The sequence below is a fragment of the Crocodylus siamensis genome, chromosome 8 (assembly GCF_052110815.1).
Source record: "Crocodylus siamensis isolate JL-2025a chromosome 8, ASM5211081v1, whole genome shotgun sequence".
Taxonomy (NCBI): domain Eukaryota; kingdom Metazoa; phylum Chordata; order Crocodylia; family Crocodylidae; genus Crocodylus; species Crocodylus siamensis.
In genome coordinates, this window is record NC_143402.1 from 74,306,431 (window position 1) to 74,327,147 (window position 20,717).

General features: G+C 43.6%; 1 protein-coding gene across 1 annotated transcript in view; it reads right to left on the reverse strand.

The window, feature by feature from the left end:
* CACNG4 (calcium voltage-gated channel auxiliary subunit gamma 4) overlaps positions 1–20,717 on the reverse strand; it is a 57,995-nt gene that overhangs the window by 16,929 nt on the left and 20,349 nt on the right. The window contains exon 2 of the mRNA XM_090061063.1: positions 2,108–2,191. Coding sequence (XP_089917189.1) covers positions 2,108–2,191 — 84 coding nt within the window. The remainder of the gene's footprint in view (positions 1–2,107; positions 2,192–20,717) is intronic.

The following is a 20,717-nucleotide window of genomic DNA, read 5'->3' on the forward strand; positions in this document are numbered from 1 at the left end:
AAACAAACACTCATGATTTGCAGCTTCTTCCCAACATCTGCACCAGCCTGTGTAAAGCTTTGTGCACTGCCCGCAGAGCAGGGATTGTTCATTGAAGACCTTTGGGGCCATCCTCTGCTTTCAGGCTGAGCCACGAGTGTCTTTCACAGAGAGTTCCTCTTCCTCACAAGCTGCAGTTGTTCTACTCCAGAGGCAGGGTCTTGTGTCGACAGGGCTCACATCTTTCAACCACCACTTTTCTTAGCCCTGCTCTGAGCAGGTTTAGACAAAACAGCGGTAAAAACACCGGCATCCTTGCAATGTTAGATGTAAACACCAGTGCATGCCTAGTTGTGTTGGCAGTGCTAACTCAAGCAAGTCCTATGTTTAAGGATTGCTTATCATGTTTACCGGGACTAGACCTTTGAAACGTGGAGAACTGGTCTTGCATCCTTTCTCCCAGGCTACCTGAAGGGGCTATTATGTAAGGCTTAATCTTCTATTGGAAGATAACTGACAGGAGGAGTGTTATTATGGAACAAAGGAAACATTAGGGCTGTGTGAAGCTTCGGGTGATGATTTGATTCGGAGGAAATTTGGCCCGATTCGGTGGCCAAATCTCCAAATCCGAATTGAATCAGGGGACCAATTAAAAGGTCTGAATCGATTTAAAGCTCTCTGAATCTCTGGAAAAGATTTGGAGAGCTTTGATGATTCGGGCAGTCCCTGGTGGCTGCAGCAGAGAGCTGTATCTGACTTTGAGCTGGTAAGTACTAGGGGCAGAGGAGGGGGACACTGGGGGAGGGAAGAGGGGACCATGGGGGGGACCCCTGCCAGCTCCGCCTGACCTCCGTCTGCTCCCCCAGCCCCTCCATGGCTGCCCTGCCTGCCCCAGCTCCCAGCCCTTTAAGAAAAAGTCCTCACTCACTGGGTGCTGCTAGGCAGGGGGGCAATCCCTGCTCTCCCCCACTGCTGCACACTGCATGGGGGGCTCTGCATGAGCCCCCCCCAAGGCTGCACCACCCACCACGGCACTGGCTCTAAGAAAAACCCCCCAGGACTCACCGCTCCTGCAGCGGCCTCGGGGCTGTGGGGCATGGGCCTGGCTGATATGGAGATTTGGAGATTCGACCGAATGGATTCGGGGCAGTGATTCAAATCAGTGAATCGAATCACTGTCCCTCAAATCAGCTGAATCCAAAGCGAATACTAGCTGCTTCACGCAGGTCTAGAAAACATCCCTCCCACCCTTATTTCCCTTGGTGGGTAGGGTACCACTCTCACTGCAACAGATACTCTTAAGCCCCTGCTGACTGCTCCAATAGTCTACGGCAGCTCCCATGAGATCTGCCAACCTGGTGCATGGAGGGCAGGAGTAGGAGAGGACACACTCAAGCTGCCATTCCTAGCGCTGGGTTACCGCCATTCATTGGGAACAGCACATTTATTTTTGTGTTACACTCTGAGCCATGACAAAATGGAGGGAGTAAAGTTGTGTGAAAAATCACCCTCCTCTGAGTCTTTCCCCAGGAGTAAATCCTAGACTAAGTTCACGAACTCCTAAACTCTGCCTGCCCCCAGCGTCTCCATCCCCTACTGCCGTCTTGTCTGTTCTCATGAGCTGGTCACTGCTGGCTGACAATTTGATTGGCTCTTCCATAATTTGCGTCAAATTGATCCTCCCTCATTTCCCCTTTATCATCTATATCCAGAGGTCTTAAGTGCTTCCAAGGGGTCTGGTGAGATGTGCTGACACTGAAGATTTTGGGAAAGGAAGGCAGGGGACTGGCTTCCCTCAAGCATCTTTCTCATGTTTAATTCAGGCTTGGAGAGCTTGCACTTGCATGTGCATGAAGATTATGGAGCAGTAAATAGCTGCCTTGGGTCTCTGGGGTATGCTGCCATGGCCTCATGTTGGATCAGAGGTCCATTCTAAGCAGAGTGGCTATCGGGTTTTGGTTTGGTCAAACATGTCTAAAGTTTGGGGTTCTTGGGATCCAGGGTGCTGCTTTGGGATGATGTCTTGGGATGAGTAAACTCCTTGGATTTAGATTTACAAAACAGATACCTATAGGGTTGCTTAGCCTAATCCTTCAATTCTGTTAAGGAGACAGAACTTTCCACTTACGGAGAAGGTACTCCGAGCTGTCATGGTCATAGTCGTTGTCTTCAGGGAAGTGGTTGATTCGGAAGCAATGTCCTTTGTAGATCCCTAAGTGAGAACAAAAGAAACAAAGCCTTGAATCACACACGTGGAAAGGACCTTTGTAAATGGTCTCCTGCTATTTCTGCATCACTTCATCATACCCTTATGTAAAATGAGGTCATTTTCCCCCTATGAGAGTTGGCCAGCACTTTTCTGATACCAAAAAGAAACTGTTTTCTTTTATGTCACAAATTTTAGGCAATTTGCACCACAGGTTAGACAAGGGGCTCTATTCATGACTGCCACCATCATTTCTGTGCTTTATTTTACCCATCAGTGCAGTGGGAATGATAATAATTACCTGCCCATTTCATAGGCTCAACATATTTGTCTGCATTTTCATAGCTAAATACCTAGGACAATGGATTCACTCTAAGACTCTAATAAATAAAAAAGAAGAATAAACAGGAATTTTGATCACCCATTCCTGAACTGCTTGTCTTTGATCTGCCCAATTTACATTTTAGGGTTGCTAAACTAGTCTGAGCCCATACATTTAAAAAAAAATTTACTCATGTGTCCTCCTTCAAGGATGTTTCAGTTGTTAAAGGACATAATTTTCTAGCTAACAGGTAGCCTGTATCTGCCTGTGTGTTAAAATAATATTTTTCATGAGAAATTTTCCCTTCTATTCTATTAACCATTCTCACTGAATTTCTTCTTTTTTCAGTGTCTTCTAAATAGAAGCTGAACACGTCAGAGGTAGACTTTAAAACCTACTTCAGGTTTTGGATTCAATAAGGTGGTACATCCGGATTAAGATTTCTGGTAATTATATTGTTTCTTTATTTGTTATCATTTGTTGTTGTTTCTTATTTAGTTATATTGTGATTATAAATGGCAGCAACTGAGCCTGGCAGCAATTTGGTCTCCGTGACATCAGCCCTACGGTGAGCCAGCCTCCTGTGGGCACAGGGGTTTCTGTCTATTTGTCCTAGATGCAAGGACCAAAGGCATGGTTCAGTCTTCATTCCTTTGTTACTCATTAAACTGGGCTCTTCCGCTCAGGAACAAATTTCATCGAGAGCAGGTTATCTTTTGTGTGCAAGTGCTTGTTGCCTACAGCTCTAGCCGGCAAAGGAGGTATTTGAAAGTCATCAGTTAATACCATTTTAGCAGAAGCACAGCTGTACGTTCTAGGATACGGTATGCGGATTTACTTTGCTAATGGTATTAATGATGACAAGGATCTTCCAAAAAGAATTACTAATCCAGTGGATTTTAATGATGCTCTGTGGGTTTCAAATATGGGTTTGCTATTACTATTAGACAGCCCATTTAATCTCTCTTGTGATAAGTGGCATGGCTACTTTAATTGTGATAACTGCCTGGGAATGTTCTCTATAAAGCATTTCAAAAGGCTCTAAATAATGACTGAAGAGCTCATGCTGCGCGTGTAAATGACACACCTGTACGTCTGCAAGCTGAATCACAGCAGTTTAGAGTTGTGAATTAGCGTCTGCTATATTTTCCGTGCTTACCCTTTGTTTACTGCTCTTTTATGGATCTTAAATGAGCCAATCTGCCTGAAACACCATTTTTAAATACCTTAATGCTACTTTTTACAACAGTTGATTAAATAAAGGTGAATCTCTACCAGCAGAAAATACTTTCTGAGACAGCAGTGGCCATTTCTTTTGAGATACTTGACTGTGGCTATGGCAATTAAGAGGTATCTATTGTATGCAGAAATTATTTTTTCCTCTCAATTATTTTTTAAATCAAATTTTCCAAGTTTCCTCCCATAGGACACCTGAATTAACATCCAATCACCCTACACATGAATGGGGAACAACTGTGGTATCACAGATAGCAAAATGTTGTAACTGCTGATAAGTGTTGACTATTTACCAGCAACAAGAGCATGCAGAGCAGTCAGATAGGGGATTCACACTGGAGCCATTTACTTCAAATAAAGGGCAAAAGGGTTGTATTCAGAGTGATGCACGATCTCAGTTTTGTTCCTGAAAGACATCTCTCTCTTTACAAAAACTTATTTTATGATCAGGCCATTTTTAGCTGCACTAGCAAAGGGGCAGAAACTGAAGAAATAACAGAAGCCTGGATTTCCTTCTCATCTTTAAAGGTGCTCTTTTTTGTGACCAGGTTGAGCCATATCTTCAGGACAGTGTGGGAATACTGCACTGCTGCCGCTTGTGCTTTTCCTGGTTTATGAAGGGAGACCTTCATTTTTTAGCACTCTTTCTCTGAAAACCTTTCACCAGTACTAAATTAATTCAAAAGAATACAAACGTGATGGACAGATATGCCCACTAGAAATGGCACCATGCCAGGATTCTTGATTATTTTAGGATTTCATATCTGTTTCCAACTTTCATGGATATTGATAACTGGAGATTTGGATCTGATTCAGTATCTAGATCCTAAAACCTCCCTCAGGGGAAACCCTGTGGTTCAGATCAAGGGTATTTGTTCAGGCTTATCTTTAATGTCTGTGGTATTTGACAGCACATAACAGCAACAGGCTGGATACATTTATTCCATAAACCTACTAGGTGCAGTGTAGCTCAGGAGCTTGTTAAAATCCTGCTTTGGCTTGACCCTTGCTATCAAGGACTCTGTGTTGGGTGCTGGGATGCACACCCAGAGTGAAAATATCAGTGTTTTCACTCTCTTTTTGCATTGATTAGTGCAAGTAATAAAATTGGTAGCAAAACTGACCCCAAAATGCAACCAATATTTTAATAGGAGTAAACTTTTAAATTTGATGTGTGCAAAATTCAAACCAGCTCATGGGGAAGCTGTAAAAAACATGATGAACTCAGAGACATGGTGCCATAAAACTGTCTCTGACTAGTACAGCTCCCGAGTCTTTTACTTGCTGCAACCAATGAAAACAAAAGCAAACTAATGGTTGTAGCTCCTTACTGAACAGCAATTCTGTATACCTGTGAGGTAAGGTACAACGCGCCACATAGGAAAACTCTTCTGTTCCTTGAACGTTCACAAAGCTACATCTTAATGGGTCACTTTCAAACAATGGACTTTGCCCAAATAATACGAACGATATAATACAAATGATATTAGTGAGAGTTTTGAATGAAGACTTTAGGTTTTGGTGCGGTGGTAGTCATCTCGTCATGCAATATTGACAGAATGAGAGGAACGATGGACAGCAAAAGCCAGATCAAGTGGTTACATCAATTAGCTGATGCATGATTTTTGTACCATCAAAAGCTGCCTTCAGTTTTAATTAGAAAATCATTTATCAGGTAAATAAATACATTAGTATAAAAAAATTAAGTTCTCCCTTAGGCGGCACCGCCTAAACATCATTGACTGATTTCTTCCAGCATCCGCAGCAGGAGGTCTTGAGGGAGGCATTGCAGGAGTGTTGGGAATTGATTTTAAAGATTCTTCCCTGCAGAGTCTGCCAGGCGTGATGTGCATAATTTGCACAAGGCTGGGCAGTGAGCGAAGAGAAGGTTAAGGCAAATTGGTGGAACAACATAAGAAAGCCTGTTTGCTGTCCCTGTTCCTTGGTTAAAGAGATCATTTCAGTTCCCAGGGCTGACCAGAAGCCTATTTTACAGGTAAAACTTGAAAAGCCAAACGGGTAAATGAAATATCTTCTGTGGCTCATTAGCACAGAGAAGGCTGAATGGAGGATAACATCATGACAAGACACAAAAGGTTAGGTTAAGGGGAAGCTGGATGCACAAGGCCCAAGCAGGCAAAAGTTTTATGTAGATTTAACTTTTAATATTTTTAAACACAATATTTCTGCATTTATTCTTAGAGGAAAGTGACAAATCCCTCCAGTAACAAGAGAGAAATGCCAAGAATAGATGGATTATATCTGGGCAAACTGGACACATATATTTTTCCTTAATATCTCTGCCCAGTGTCTGGTGTTGACAATTGTGAAACCTTTTGTAGAGTGATTTGAGGCTGGGTGAATAGAAGAGATCATGCACTTCAGGCCAGCAAGATTTGAAGTTACTAAGCCTAAATGTGAACTGCCTTTGGTGCTCTGGTTTGACACTGGCAAAACTACATTGAACTTGATTCACCAGCAGGAAACATGATGGAGAATCAGATTCAGAGAGTTACTTTATTTCCCTCTTTTCATTTTTCTAATTAGAAATAACCAATTAAGAAAGGGAAGTCATTTTGCTTTCCAAATTTGTTGCATGTTATGTATGTTCCAGTGTGGAGTTTTTCTCTGTCTGGATTCCCTCTCATGTTAGAATTAGATTTTTCTTGACTTGGTAGAATTAGAATTGTCTTGACTTGGCACTTCCTACATTAATAGGACCAGAGGTCAATTGTTTCTCTCTCGCTGTTCTCTACGAATTTCACAGGCTTTTATTTAACTGACTGAAACAAGTACAGATCTTGTAAGCCTCTGCCAGATGATGTTTAATGCTGTCATTATAAAGGAAATCGTGCAGTCGCAAATGCAGGCAGCGTGCAGAACATTCCACATGTGAATTTGCCATCTCCCACTGCTGCTCGAACACTGGCTTCATTGTGGGAGAGAGAAAAGCTAGTGGAGAAAGAAACCTTGGGAGGTAAAACACAGATTTATTGGGTGTCTGGTTTTGAGAGCGGTCTGGTTGTTCTGTGATCTGCATGGAGCTTCAAGACGGAAACTGCAGCTTGCTTTCGAAAGTTGCTGCTGATGGCAGAGGCAGATGCTATCTGACACTCCTTTGAGTCCTGATGCTCAACCGAGCATGTGTTCGTATGCCGGTTTGTTTTTGCGTTTGCTCCTTCTTAAGGGTGAGCGTCACAAAGTGTGCAGTTACTGCACAGGGCGACAGTCACACCTTTTGTAAATAAAGGTCTTTATTTCAGAATATGCTTCAGGAGCTACTTGAGTGCTAAGAAATGTTTTTCCTAAATTGGGAGACATTTTATGGTGGTTCCTGTATCACAGGACCCATAACATCCATGCATTGTTTTATTAGGGAATGAGATCTCACATTATGAATAATCCCAATTGTAAAAATAAATCACCTAAATTTTAAGGCAGTCCCCTTTTCCAAAAAACCTAACGTGAGGTCAGATTCAGCTAGGAGAAATTTGCTACTCATTTCAAGTTGTGTTTCACTGCTCAAATACTCTAACTGAAGTGAGCTGTATCAAATTGGGTATTGCTTAGCTTGGTAGCAGAATATGGGAGCTGGTGGGGACTACTGATGTTTCTGCTCTCTTTGGCTATGCTGGGTTGAGAGGCAAATAACTCTGGACTGCACCCTAATGGGTGAACAGCATGTGCCCTAAATTATGATTACAAGATACTAATTGTTGGATTTCAGACTCTACATATATTTTATGAATGAAGAGCAGTTCAATGGCATCATCTGCTTCTCTCATTAGAGGTTGAACCTCAGATATATTATAAACGTAATGTTAACCTTACACTGGCTAGTAAAAAGTCACTACGTCAGAAGACGTATGTTAGAGGCACTGTCCTTTTCTCCATTAGGGCATTCAGCAAGCTTTTATTTTAGCACGTCTCCATGCTAAAATAAACATTTGTGTGCAAAGAGGAAAAATCATTATATCTATCCTATCCACCATTTCCTTGTCCAAAAATTCTTAGTGCTCACTCTACCCTCTCCAAAAGTGTACCATGGTCAGCATTGACTGACTCATTATATTTAGCCTTCTTTGCTCTCAACTTCAATCAACATCCCCCTCTGCGTGTCTTCAACCACTTGAGCAGATTTTGTACTTTCTTTAAAAAGGTTGTATACTGGTCTGGCTCTTTTTTCTCTACAGTCATCAAAGTTTCTTCTAGACAATGGGACAACGACCTCTATTCTGCCTTTCATGCTTGCACCCCTTCCTCTCTGTCATTCCATAACCAGGTGATTCACCTGGTCCGGACTGCTTAATGTCAAGTGGTGGAAACAAGAGATGGCAGTCTGCTACTGGTTGTGCTGGCAGAACCCCAGTTCAGCTCCAGCATAAATGGGATCCCAGTCTGGCCTTGTATCACCACCATATTCTCCCTGTCCTCTCTGTGAAGAAATTCCTTGTTTTAAAATGCTGGTGTTAATTTACTAAAATGAGCCCCACCTGCTTTCCTCAAGAGCAGTCGGCTCTAACAAACCCTTATCATTCAGTATTCATTTTTTAAATCCAATTTAACCTGGTGGGAAAATAAAACTTCTCTTTGAGTCTCTCATTTTCCTGCCTGTTGCAGTGGCGAGAACCCCTCCTGCGGACCCTTTCTGCTCCGCTGCTTGAGTGCTTTTTCTCATTCCCTGCAGTACAGACTAAATAACCATCAATCTTCTCTGACTCTCATTCTGTCCTGCTCTCACTAGTTTTTTAAATATTAAGTATTCTCCCAGTACTTTTAACACCTCCCCATGACTCTGACCACATTGATCTCATGCCAGCCTGATGAACTATACTCCAAGGTGGCTCTCGGCCTATATACAGGCCACAGCTGTCACCTTCCCTCAGCCAGCACAGTTGCAAATTAGCAGATGCTAGCAGGGGGCTGTGGTCTGCTCTTAAACAAGGCTTTATTCTTAGCTGCCTCCCTTTCCCGCAAGTCTGGCAGAAACATGTTCTTCTTTAGGATACTTTTCAGATTACTCAGTCTCTCTACATGCTTATTCCTATCAGCCTGATTCTTGCAGTTAACTTTAGCTCTGTTTATTAATTCTCTTATCTCACTATACCACTCAACGCTCCCGTCTATTTATCATGTATTGTCTAGGAGGGGAGGATGTGCTTTATATCACTATTTACCAGTGTTCACTGCTGCTGCCTATTTTTGAGGTCATCTTTCACTGATTCCCCCCCCTTCTTTTACATTGTGTCTAGTCTTGTTTTCCCATACAGTGTGCACACGCTCCAGATGGTAGCCTTCCATATGCTCTGTCTCTGTATTTCTTTGATAGAAATCTAAATAACTAAAGCATCATCTTCTTGCCCTGCCCTTTGCCAATGGCATAAAAATTGCATTGCTCTGTGCTTTGCATTGCTTATTTTCCATAATACTCTTAGCACATTGTATGGCTAGCACTCTGCATTTCAAAAGTGCCATCTCTGCTGACTTGAGCATGCAGCTTTTGCGGCCGTAAATAGGAACAGGCTAATAGTTGGGAAGTTTGACCTTCTTGTCATTGACACACCCTTTTTTCTTCAAATGCTCTCTAATTTTACAAGGTTGGAATGTGCCATCCTAGCAGATCCCAGTAGGTGCCACTGATTGGTCTCCATGGAAAGGATTTCAGGCAGTTTGGAGAACAAGCGACTTAAAGCAGGCGTTGAAGTCGGCTGCATTATGATTCTGATTTCACTTCTACCAGAATAAATCCAGAGTAGCTCCACCAAAAAAAGTTACTATTTGTTTGGGTTAATATGGTTCTCAGCTTTCACCTGGCCTAACGACACACTAGAAGTAGCATTTGTGTAAGAGTTGGGCAGATACAGAGAAATGCCGCAGTTTGGCAAACAGCTCTTTGAAATACGAGTACAAGTACAGACCAGGGTTCCTTTTTAAGGCTCCAACCAATGCTTTTGAGCAATGCTAGCAATTCCAAGATAGTGGAAATGAACTCCACTACCTTGGAAAGATTTATGTCCCCTGCACTTCAGGGAGCTGATAAAACAAATCCACAATTGTGGGCTTATGTCATTTTATATCATTCGAAAGCTTATACTTCCAAACGCTGCCAAACGTAGTAGGAGTCCTCGTGCTACAGTGAGTATCATTGGCATTAGAGAAATATAGGCCAGCAGCAAAGTAGATATGGTCTGATTTTATGTGATAACCTGTTTGTTGCTACTTAACCGCTACCTTCTGGAATTCGAACCAACAGTCGGGCGTTGCTAGTGGAGGCTGACAGTGAGGTCATTTGGCAATTCCCACATTTTTTTCTTCAGTTGCCTGTTACTTAGCCAAGAAATGGATTGAACGGTGTCCTGCATTAATTACCTAGCCATTCCTCAGATGTCCCTAGAGCCTCATATGTCTTGTGCAGTGCTGAAAATGTTCTCGTTAACATACAATGATTAATCAGATCTTCGGATAGGGAAACTACAGGAATCCACTTGGATAGTTTTCAGAGCTTCTGTGGATTCTCTTTTTGCTCTACTTTACCACTGCTGAGGGTGACAGTGCCCATGGTGGGGAATATGAAGGAACCTGTGGTTTTCCCTCAGTGCTTCTTCCTCAGAACTTCCAGCCCTTGTGAGCGTTTTGTATTTTATATGTTACTTTCACGGTGAACCAGGCAAGGAATTTAGACCTTTTTTGGTAAGGCGTGATGGCTCCGTTGGCATCAGCAGTGCTATGCTGATCACACCAGATTTTATTTTAAATGAAAGCTGAATGTAAACCAGGTACTTGGAGCTTTCTAGGTTGGCTGTAGCCCAAAAGCAAGTCAGCATTTCTAACTGCTCCTTTTTACTGGTATATACTTGTGCTCTTTTGTGTGCTAGAAAGGTCCACAGTTTTCATCTCCCACCATAACACTTCATTTTGCCCCCATCTCACTTGGCATTTCCTTAACATAATATTTCTCAACACCCATTCCCTGTAACGTTTTCCCCAAGCTGTTTCTCAAGGGTTCTCATGATTGTTTTGCTGCTTTTAAAATACCACCCAAACTCAGAGTCTGGTGGACACATCTCAGAGTTTTACAGCTCAGTTTTCTATCCTTTCTGAAACCAGTCCAATTCCGATTGAGTCCGTCTCCCTTCTTGGTGTGTCACTTCATGTTTCAACACTGAAAGAAGCAGTTTGCAAATGCATGCTGATCATCAGGGCTAAGTACAGACAGTAAAAAAGCCCAAGGTTTAGTCTAAGCTACAAAGATCGAACCAATAAGCAAATGAACAGACATTTGACTTTTGATTTGGGAAATGCAGCCACATGCCTGCACTGGCTCAAACCAGAGGCCAGGGAGCACTAGAACACGGCTCTCTGGCATGTAACCAACATGGGCTGTGTGTTCACTTCCTCTTCCTGCTGCCCCCGAGGTCTCTGGGATTTGCAGTCCACAATTACAACAACAGGACTCTGCACAGTTGCTCATCACTTCCTCTTCCTGCTTCCAGGTACCTCTGGGATTTGCAGTCCACAGCTGCAGCCAGCACTGAGTAAGCCAGCATGGCAGTGCAGTTCTGTAGTCAGGGGAAGGTGAGTTTAATTCCCCTTGCTGTCCGCAGACCCCAGCTGGGGTTTGCCCCGGGGTGGGGAGCAGAGCGGTGGAACCAGCCCTGCTTTCTGGAGCAGGCAGCATGGCCCAGCCCAGGGCTGAAAAGCATGCTGGGATGCTGGGGGACTCTGATTTAACTTGAGCCAGGAAGGGGTCTGGGACAGAAGTTTTATAAACCAGTTTGACGCAAATCAGTTAAGGCTGATACTACATTCAGCCGGGTTTATTCTAAACCAGTGTCAGGCCTTTTGAAACTGGTTTATGTGCACTGGCCTTCCATTCTGTTACAGGCTTAAACCAGTTTCCAAACACTTAAACCAGTTTATGTGAAACTTCTGTCCCTGGCCCAGGGAATCTCTTGCCCCTTTGATTAATAGTGCCTCTTTTCACTGAGATCTCTTGCATTTTGGCAAATTATTACTGTGTTCTACAAACAGCTGCAAAGACTGTTCTATTTTATCTTTGACTGCTGTAACTTTATGAGGTTCATATTCACAGGAACTCCTTTGAAGGCAACCTAAAACAAATACTGGGGCATGGGGGGATGAGAGGGTGGCACTGATTGGACAGTATCCCTGCTAGAATTCAGATTCACCTCCATCCAGAACAACAGCTACTTCTTTCTCAGCTCTTTATCTTGGCCCCTGCAAACACTGATTGTCCTTCTCCAGGGCACAGCGGTTGCTGCCAGTCCATCAGTCATTTGAGAGGCCCGAAATACCAGACTTTGTCTGATGCAGATTTTGAAAGAGTCATTCTGTTTGAGGCATTCACATGCTGCGAGTGACAAACCATATTTATTTTCACATTGTCAAGCACTGCTTTTCCCCCCACCCCACACTGGCACTTTTGGGATTAAGTCTCCCTTAAGGGGAAGTTGTCTGGTTTCCTGTGCTCCAGACTGTCACCAAGTCTTCCTCATTAACATGGTGATCCACCCAGACTTGATGGGTCCCTCTTTTGCATTCACTGCACGTTTCTAAAGCCTGTATCATGGTCTATCACTTCCTTGGGAGTAAAGATAAGAGAACTGACACTTGTGTCCTTCCACAGTCCCTTGTCATTTTATATTTAAAAGCATGGATTTGACCATATCCAGAGCATGATTGCTATTCTGTGAAGTAAACATATCTAGCGTATCTGTTATAGTAGGGTTTTTTCTTACATTGTCTCATGATTTCAAGTGACTTGCTTCTCCCTTCTAACTTTTTTTTCTCCTTGTAGCCCTTCTTATCTACAAAGCCTCCCTACTTCACATTTCCTGAAATATCTTGTTCCAAAGTAGCAAGGAAGTTATGATCCCGCTCAGCCTGTGGGGCCCCGGCCATGGTCTTTGCTCTCTTGGGCTGCAGGCCTAGCCTTCTTGGCCTCAGGCCACCTCCTCTGTCTCTCTCTCTTTCAGCCTCTCCCTGTCCGTGTCTTGAGCCCTGACCCCTGGCTAGTCTGCTTGTATCCTCCCTTGATAGTCACAATCCAGTCCACCGGTTTAAACTAAAACCAATATGTAAGCCCATGGTCTACAACAAAAACTATTCCCAGACTGGGTCTGAACATAAACTCCAGCCCACTGGCTATACGACAAAACTCTCCCCATGCAGGGTCATACTCCCCCACCAGCTCTAAGCACCATATGTGCAGTCCCAGGCTGGATCAGTATGGCTGGTCCCCTACAACCATCTGGCTGTAGAGCCTCTCTCCCTGCTGCCTGCAGGACCAGACTGGCTGCCTGCCAGTCTCAGGCACTTGCTTTATGTGCCTCCTAAGCTCAGTCCCTTCCGGTCAAGTGACCCTATAGCCACACACAGGAGTTTCCATTCTGGGCCTGATAACCCACCTGTTTTCTAGCTGCTGCTTCACTCAGCTGCTTGGTGCTCTGCTATTCCGAGCAAGCAAGATGCCAGCCCTGGTGCAGCGTACTGCTCTGCCCCTCATTTCCTGGGGAGAGTTACTCTCCCTGCACCCAGCCTGTATCTGGATGGCTGCAAGCCTGCCGATTCCCTAGCAGTTAGCCCTCCACCCCTTTGGAGTCAGCTCAGCCTGCTACCTTTTCCTCTAAAATTAACAGGAGCCCCTGGCTCTCTGTTACAAGATGACTTTCTGGTTTTCATACTTACTACTTAGGAGTCAGCAAAAGCTGGAATGGAGCTTTTCTGGAAGAAAGCATATTCCCCACACATTTGTCACATGCATTAATGGTATGATTACCCCCAAATAGACAAGTAGCTCGCACTAATGCTACTCCCTTGTGAGAGCTCATGATGAGTCAGAAGCTTATATGTCATCACGTCACCTATTTCTCTATGCAGACCCAATTGTTCAGTCTGTTGCAACAGTGAAGAACAGCTTTACCTTGAGAGAAGTGAAATTATGGCAAAGGGAAGCATCACTGTGACTTCTTAAGTTCTAAATGTCTTTGTCCTTTGAGTTCACATTTGTGTGTTAAGAACAGGTCAGTTGGGCTTTTTGTATGAAATCTGAAAGCAAGCTGACACGTTCCGTATGGCGGTGCTAATGGCACAGGATATGACACTCCTTTCACTTACACTGGTGAAAGTCCATGGAGCCATAGCAGTGTACATTTTAAGTAAGCAAGAGAAGAGTCAGTTTTGTTTGCTAAGCAAGATGATTTACAGGGTAAGAGCTCCGTGGATCAAACTCAGATGCTTATGTTACATACATGTGATAACAGGTACCAGCTAATGCCAGCAGTAAAACCTGACATAATACAAGACAATGTAGATGTTTATTTTAATAGTGCCGGAAAATGTCCAGGAAAGATTACAATGTCTAGTTGGTTGCTTGCACCACAGCTCAAAACTATACAGGTAAAAACCCAGGTAAAAGTTTACAAGCTTATGTGCCAATAACGCAAGAAACATTTCAAAGGAAAGCTGTTAAATGTGGAAGGTGCGATGTAAAACCACATTAATCAATTGATTAGGAATGTGTGGGGTATTTTGACATTCCTGGCATCATATAAAATTCCCATGCATCTTTTCAGTCTCTGGTTATCCATCACCAAACTCTGGCCCTTTAATGGCATTTTGAAAAAAATTGGGTATTGAAGAAGCAATAGAGAAACATGACTTCATAAATCATTTTAATTGAAGGGATTCTTGCAATATGTCTAGCTTTATAATGCAACGACCTTGATTCTGGTCCTCATTCATTTTGGAGCATGACTTCCACATTTCTATGCCAGATTGTTGAGAGTTATTCATAGAAACAATCTCCAGAGATTGATCATGCACAATCAGTGATGCGGGACAGAAACGAGACAAATGACAACAGGGAATCAAAAGGTTAGGAAGAAGGGATGTGACTGACTCTTCCAAGCCCAGAGCCTGCTGCTGGACTTTGGAGAACCTGAGCCGAAGGTTTGGAGACCACTGGGAAGCTACATTAGCAGAAGGGACCGGTCACTTAGAGTGATTTGCACAATCTCCTGAGGGACTCTGTCGCATAGTTGAATGCTCAGTGGTTATGCCTAACCTTGAAGATACACAGTTGGGGAATGCCAAACAGAAACAGGACCCAAGGTAGAAAAAAAAAAGAACCAAAAAGTTCAGTGAACAAAATGAATCCTGGAAAGAAAATATAAAGCATGTCAACTGGAAAGGCCTGTAAAATCATGATCCCACGGTGTCCCTGGGTTATTGGTTTCATTGTCAGTAATTTGACGTGGTATAGTTAGGGCTTGAAAAAGGTGGTACAGATCAGTCCCATGACAAATCATACCCAATTATAGGGAGAGGAGATAATGAAGGTGGATGGCAGAGATGGAGGTAGCAGTGATTCCAGCTGGCACTGAGATAGACTGGAAAAACAAGGGGCTCTGCTCCCTAGTAGGGCTGTGCGAAGCTTTGGTCCCTGATTCGATTCAGCAGAGATCTGGACTGATTTGGTGGCCAAATCTTTGACTCAGAATCGAATCAGAGGACCCTTTAATCTCTCTGAATCGAATTGGAACCCTCCAAATTGATTTGGAGAGATTCGGAAAGATTTGGCCATTCAGACCTAGACACAGCTTTACATGTTTTTTCTACATACCTCTAGGTACCAGGCAGCTCGTGAATGCTGCAATGCTGGGGCACATGAAGTGTCCCACAGAAGCACAGGGGGCTCCCCAGCACGCTTGGCAGCAGACCTGGAAGTGGACCAGAAGCATTTCCGGTCCACCTCCTGGTCCACCAGGGAGCACGCTGGGGTCCCTGCACTCTCTTGGCTTGGTGATTGGTGCCTCCTGGGTCTGGGGGGCACCTGGGGTCCCCCCACAGCTGATCACCAAGCCAGGGAGGTGCAGGGGGTCCCCCAGCATGCTCCCTGGCAGACCTGGAAGTGGGCTGGAAGTACTTCTGGTCCACTTCCAGTTTCCCCAGTGAGCACATGGTGGGTCGTCTCCCCGCTTCTGTGGGGTGCTCCATGTGCCCCAGCATCAGAGCGATCACAAGCCATGCTGCTACCTCAAGGTATGTAGAAAAATCTTTTAAAGCTGTGTCTATGGCTGAAACACTGATTCTCTGAATCAGCATTGAATCTTCCGATTCAGATTCGGCCGAATCGAATCAGGGACAGCGATCCGAATCAACAACTCGAATCAGTGTCCCTGATTTGGGCTGAATCCAAAACAATTAGGGCCCGCTTTGCACACCCCTACTCCCCAGCACATTGTTGCTTGGGATTACTGTAGAGACCAAAGAACACCATTAAAGGAGAGCAAAAAGCTGTGGCTGTGGACAAACTTGGCAGACTCGGGGCTGGTTCCTAGCAAAACTAAGGAGAGAGTTTAAGGAGTGAAGGATAGTGCTTAGGAGGAGGAAGAAGAATGGGGGAAGAGAGTAGCGTGATGAAGGAGGATGAATGGAAAGCTCAGGGAGAGAAATGGTGGAGAAAGCTGATTGCTGCAGAGGAAGGGAGCCATGAAAGAAAGTGAGAGGGACTAGAGTTGAAGGAAAGAATTTGGGGAAATGATGAGGAGGTGGTTGGGGAGGATGAACTGTGGATGGCTGGAGGGGAGGAGAGGAAAAGCATGACAGCTTGGCTGTCTGTAGAGACGGGGACCAGATGCTGACCCTAAGTCTTTTTATGGATACTCATCTTTGTTTTCCTTGTATTTGCATTCTTGCTCTGAATATGTGTGTGCATGTACCTCTCCATTGTTTCTTAACAATCGCTGCTGGTATAGCAATATGAATCACTAGGCTATAAGTTGATGTATAAAGTGGCTGGCTGATGATAATTAAGAGTCTACAATTGAAACCATTCCCAGATTAATTTAAGTGGTTAAAGCTAACAAATGAAACAACAATAAATCAAAATGTAGACCAATTACCAACAAGATGTCTGTGAAGGAGTAGGAGAAGAAGGGATATCGTATGGGTCCTCCATCGAAACTTTCTATTTTCTAATGCCAGCTACATACACATAAAAATGAGACTGCAAGTGCAGCAAGAGCTCTCTTTAGTTTTAATTATTCATTAGAAGCATTTTCCTCTCTGCTGGGATTCAAGCAACACATTTATGCAGACTGCTCTTAAGTTTACAGTAGATGTAACTTCTTTGTTATACCCACTAAAAAATACACCCTCCCAAGAACATTTCCCAAAGTAACTCTAGGAAAAATCTGGTTATTGAATCAGAAATGCCTTCATCAATGCTATTCAGTCACAAAGATTCAAGCCATTTAATTCAAGAATGCTGTACGCAAATGCAGGGTGCATAAATATTTTATTGACGAGAATTTTGAGTTCATGTCCTTCTATCACTTTTTTACTTCCAGAATAGCATCCACTATGAAATGCCAAGAAGATGATGATTTTGGTCATGGCTATAGACCAACTAATCTGATTTTTAGGTTTGGAGGTAAATCATAAATTTGAGAGGCCCATTCTCCCTCCAAGTGTCTTACAGAGTCCCTTTAGGCTGTGGCTTTTTCACGGGGAGGCATCCAAGCACAGTAGGATGGTGCCATACTTCAACCCCATCTGCCTTCCAGGGCTGGACCTGAAACCTGGCCCACTGGAAGCAAGGGGCCACTAGAGCAGGCATCTCCAGGAAAGAAGAAATACAAAATAAAAAAATGGGATCTGCATAAGGTAGCTTGGCCTCCAGAGTTGGGGCTGCCACAGTTGGAAGGCGTTTGTGGCTGCTTGATAAGTCTCTGAATCTGATTCTTATTATTTCTTTTAGCTCATTTCAGTGCTTCTCAGTATTGCTCCTGTGGTGCTTGGATTCCTAGCTCTTGCAACAACTCCACTTTTCCTCCTTTCAGTAGCAGAAGAAGAGCTCATTAACACCTTGGAGAGTGCTCCAGAAAGGCCAGCCTGAGAGGTGAATAGGAGGAATGACTAACCAGGAAGACTGCTAGGCGGAGACGAGCTTTGACAGCAGTTCCCTTGCCCCATGCATCTTATTCCACATGGTACAAAATGGCTCTAGGTCTAGTATGTGACACATTTACCCTCTTTCATTAAGGTTGCATTGGGCTTTCAGGTTCTTGCTGCAGTGCACACTCTTGCAGGGCAGAGCTCCCTCACTCAGGCTCCGTGATTGTCTTGGTAATCAGCTTGACTGGGTCCAGACAACAAAAAAAGGATTGAATGACAAAATCCTGGCTTTCTTAAAGGGGTCCCATTCTGTGATGTGTTGACAATATTTGACCAAAGAGTTGAGACAAAAATATGTCTCTTCTCCCTACCCTGAAACCTCTGGAAAGTGCCACACTTGTGCAAAGGGGTTGTATGAGTATGTGTGTGCCTCTCCTCTGTTATAAGCTTCTCTCTCCTAACCAAAGAAAGAAACAACTCATATCTCAGTATATTTTGTTAGAATTTCTTGCTTCCTTATGAACTGAATATGTCTCAGTCTGGTGCTGCCTTCGTAGCGTACTTACTGTATACCTAGCAGGAGAGGATCTTTTTTTGTAGTGACTATGTGCACATTGTAGTGAGTGGTATACGTGCACATCTGGTTTTGCTCAGTGCTGTGGTGCTGGCAGATACTTAACCGCTCTCTGCCTAAGTTTCTATACATGTAAAATGACGTTAATAATCCTTTATAAATCACTCTGGGATCCATAATCGTATATGCAATATACTTTGCTATCTTTGTAAGGGGAAAGTCGTGTACCCTTTTTGTCGTACAGATGGCCGTGTCTGAAGAATATTTGAGGCACAGCCACTCTAGGCGAGTAGCTAGGAAATGTTAAATGTTTTAAAATACTGATTTTAGTTTAAGAACAAAACAAAACAAAACAAAAAACCTCCTGTAAAGTAATGCTTTGGAGTCCTGGCTACTTTTTGTGTGCTCCATCTACATCAAACAGAGAGTGGAGGGGGAAAAGGATTTTCTTTAGGTCTTTAGCAACTTTGTGGCATCACAAATTCCAAAAAAAGTGTGAGTTTTTCCCAGACACTGCATGACTTCAAGATGTCAAATGTTAATGATAGTTTGCCAGGCTTGAAGGACTATAAGATATAAACTTAAAAAGTTCTGCACCATAGGGCTGCTCTAGAAATATTTCTGTCATGAAGAATATAAACTGTGAATGGTCCTCTTCTCTCTCACCCACTGTGCTACAGAAACATCAGGCTTTTGTCCCTGAAACACAAACTCAGAAGAAAGTTTTCCCAGTGATCCTTGGGTCTCTAACACTTTACAGGCTGGGTTTGCTGGGGTGTGCAGCAGCAAACTATTTGTCAGGTTGGGAGGATGAGTTGGTTGGTACCCTTTGACTTCATCCTTTTCTTGAGCTTGCCAGTGGAAAATGTAGCTGTTCCAACAAGATACGGGCTCTGTGAAAAGGATGCAGTGTGTATCCAGTATATGTTGCCTCCTCACCTGCCCACAGTGACTTCCACCCACAAGATTCCCAGAAGTTCCTTAAGAGAGTACGGATTTGGCCTTACACTGCCTGCCCTCTGGCACGAACTGGGAGTGACATAGCAATACAAATCAACTGAATTTTGATACAACTTTTCTCATAAATCACTTTGAAAATCTCATGCAGGCTGATTTCTCCTACAACTGCTGGCACAGAGCTGCAATTCACATCTCCCTAAGCCAAGTTTCCTGAGATTGGTTCTCTGTTGTCTTAATAAATCCAATTGTCCTACAGTAATCTTTGGTCCATCTCTAAAGTTATAACAGCTTCAGGCACTCGACTCCAAGCATTCAGATATCATGCATCAGAAACTTAGAGGCCAGTTTCAAATGATGAGTAATTAGGAGTGTGTGAGAGTGCACACAGAATTTTTATTTACTGACTTTTTAAACATTTCAAAGTTTTTAGTGCCTCTGAGGAGTAGAAACTTACTTTCAAGTGAAAACTGAGATTCTCGTATAATATGATGAATTAAGGAGCTAGGGCTTTAAAAAGCCCTAGGTCTTGAGATTCATGCACCAATGCCTAAAAGCATTAGAGTGACATCTTTCTGTTGCAGGAGGGGCAGTCTAGGGGACTGCTGTGCCTTTGATAAACTTAGGTAGCACAGGCGCTTAGGCTGCTGTTACTTCAGGCTGCCCTCACAGCTGCTCTGAACTGGTCTGTGACAATACCATACAGGGGACGTGAAAACTCCTTTCTCCAACTACTGGCAAGGTGAATTGGTCTCTTACATGGCTGGAAGATTTTAGCAACTTGCAATATCTTAGAAATATTTAAACTAAGGCTTAGGAAAGTGAAGTTTTGGAATGGGTTTCTGAGCAATGTATATGGGACAAAGCACCTGAACTGCAGTCATGTGTGTCAGTATATGGAGGGGCTAGCATGGTGAGGTTGGGGATTCTTGAGTCAATGGTCAGTACATGCAGTGAGTTGATTCAGGTGTCTGCAATCCTCCTAGGGTGAGAGGAAACTTTTTCTTCATATGGGAAGTATGTGGTAATCTCACACTTGAGGGTTTTTTCCATAGATTTCATAGATGTTAAGGCTGGAAGGGACCTTGCAAAATCATCAGGTCCAGCCCCCTGCCCCAAGGGCAGGAAGCCAGCTGTGGTCAGATGACCCCAGCAAGATAAGTGCCCAGGCGTTTCTTGAAGGTATCCAGAGTAGGTGCTTGCACCACTTCCAGCGGCAGTCTATTCCAGACTCTGGAGACTTGGATGGGAAAAAAGTTTTTCTTTATGTCCAGTCGAAAATGGTCTTTCAGCAGTTTGTGACCATTAGACTTTGTCTTCCCATGGGGTGCCTTGGTGAACAGATGTTCTCCCAGATCTGAGTGCACACCCCTTATGTACTTATAAGCTGCCACCAAGTCTTCTGCTGGTTGTTTGTAGGGGCCGAGGAAGCCCCCCCCCCCCCCGCCCATGAATGCTTTATAAGACTCTTATAAAACTTGCTAAGAAAATTTTTTTCCAGCTATTTAAGTTGGTCTAATACA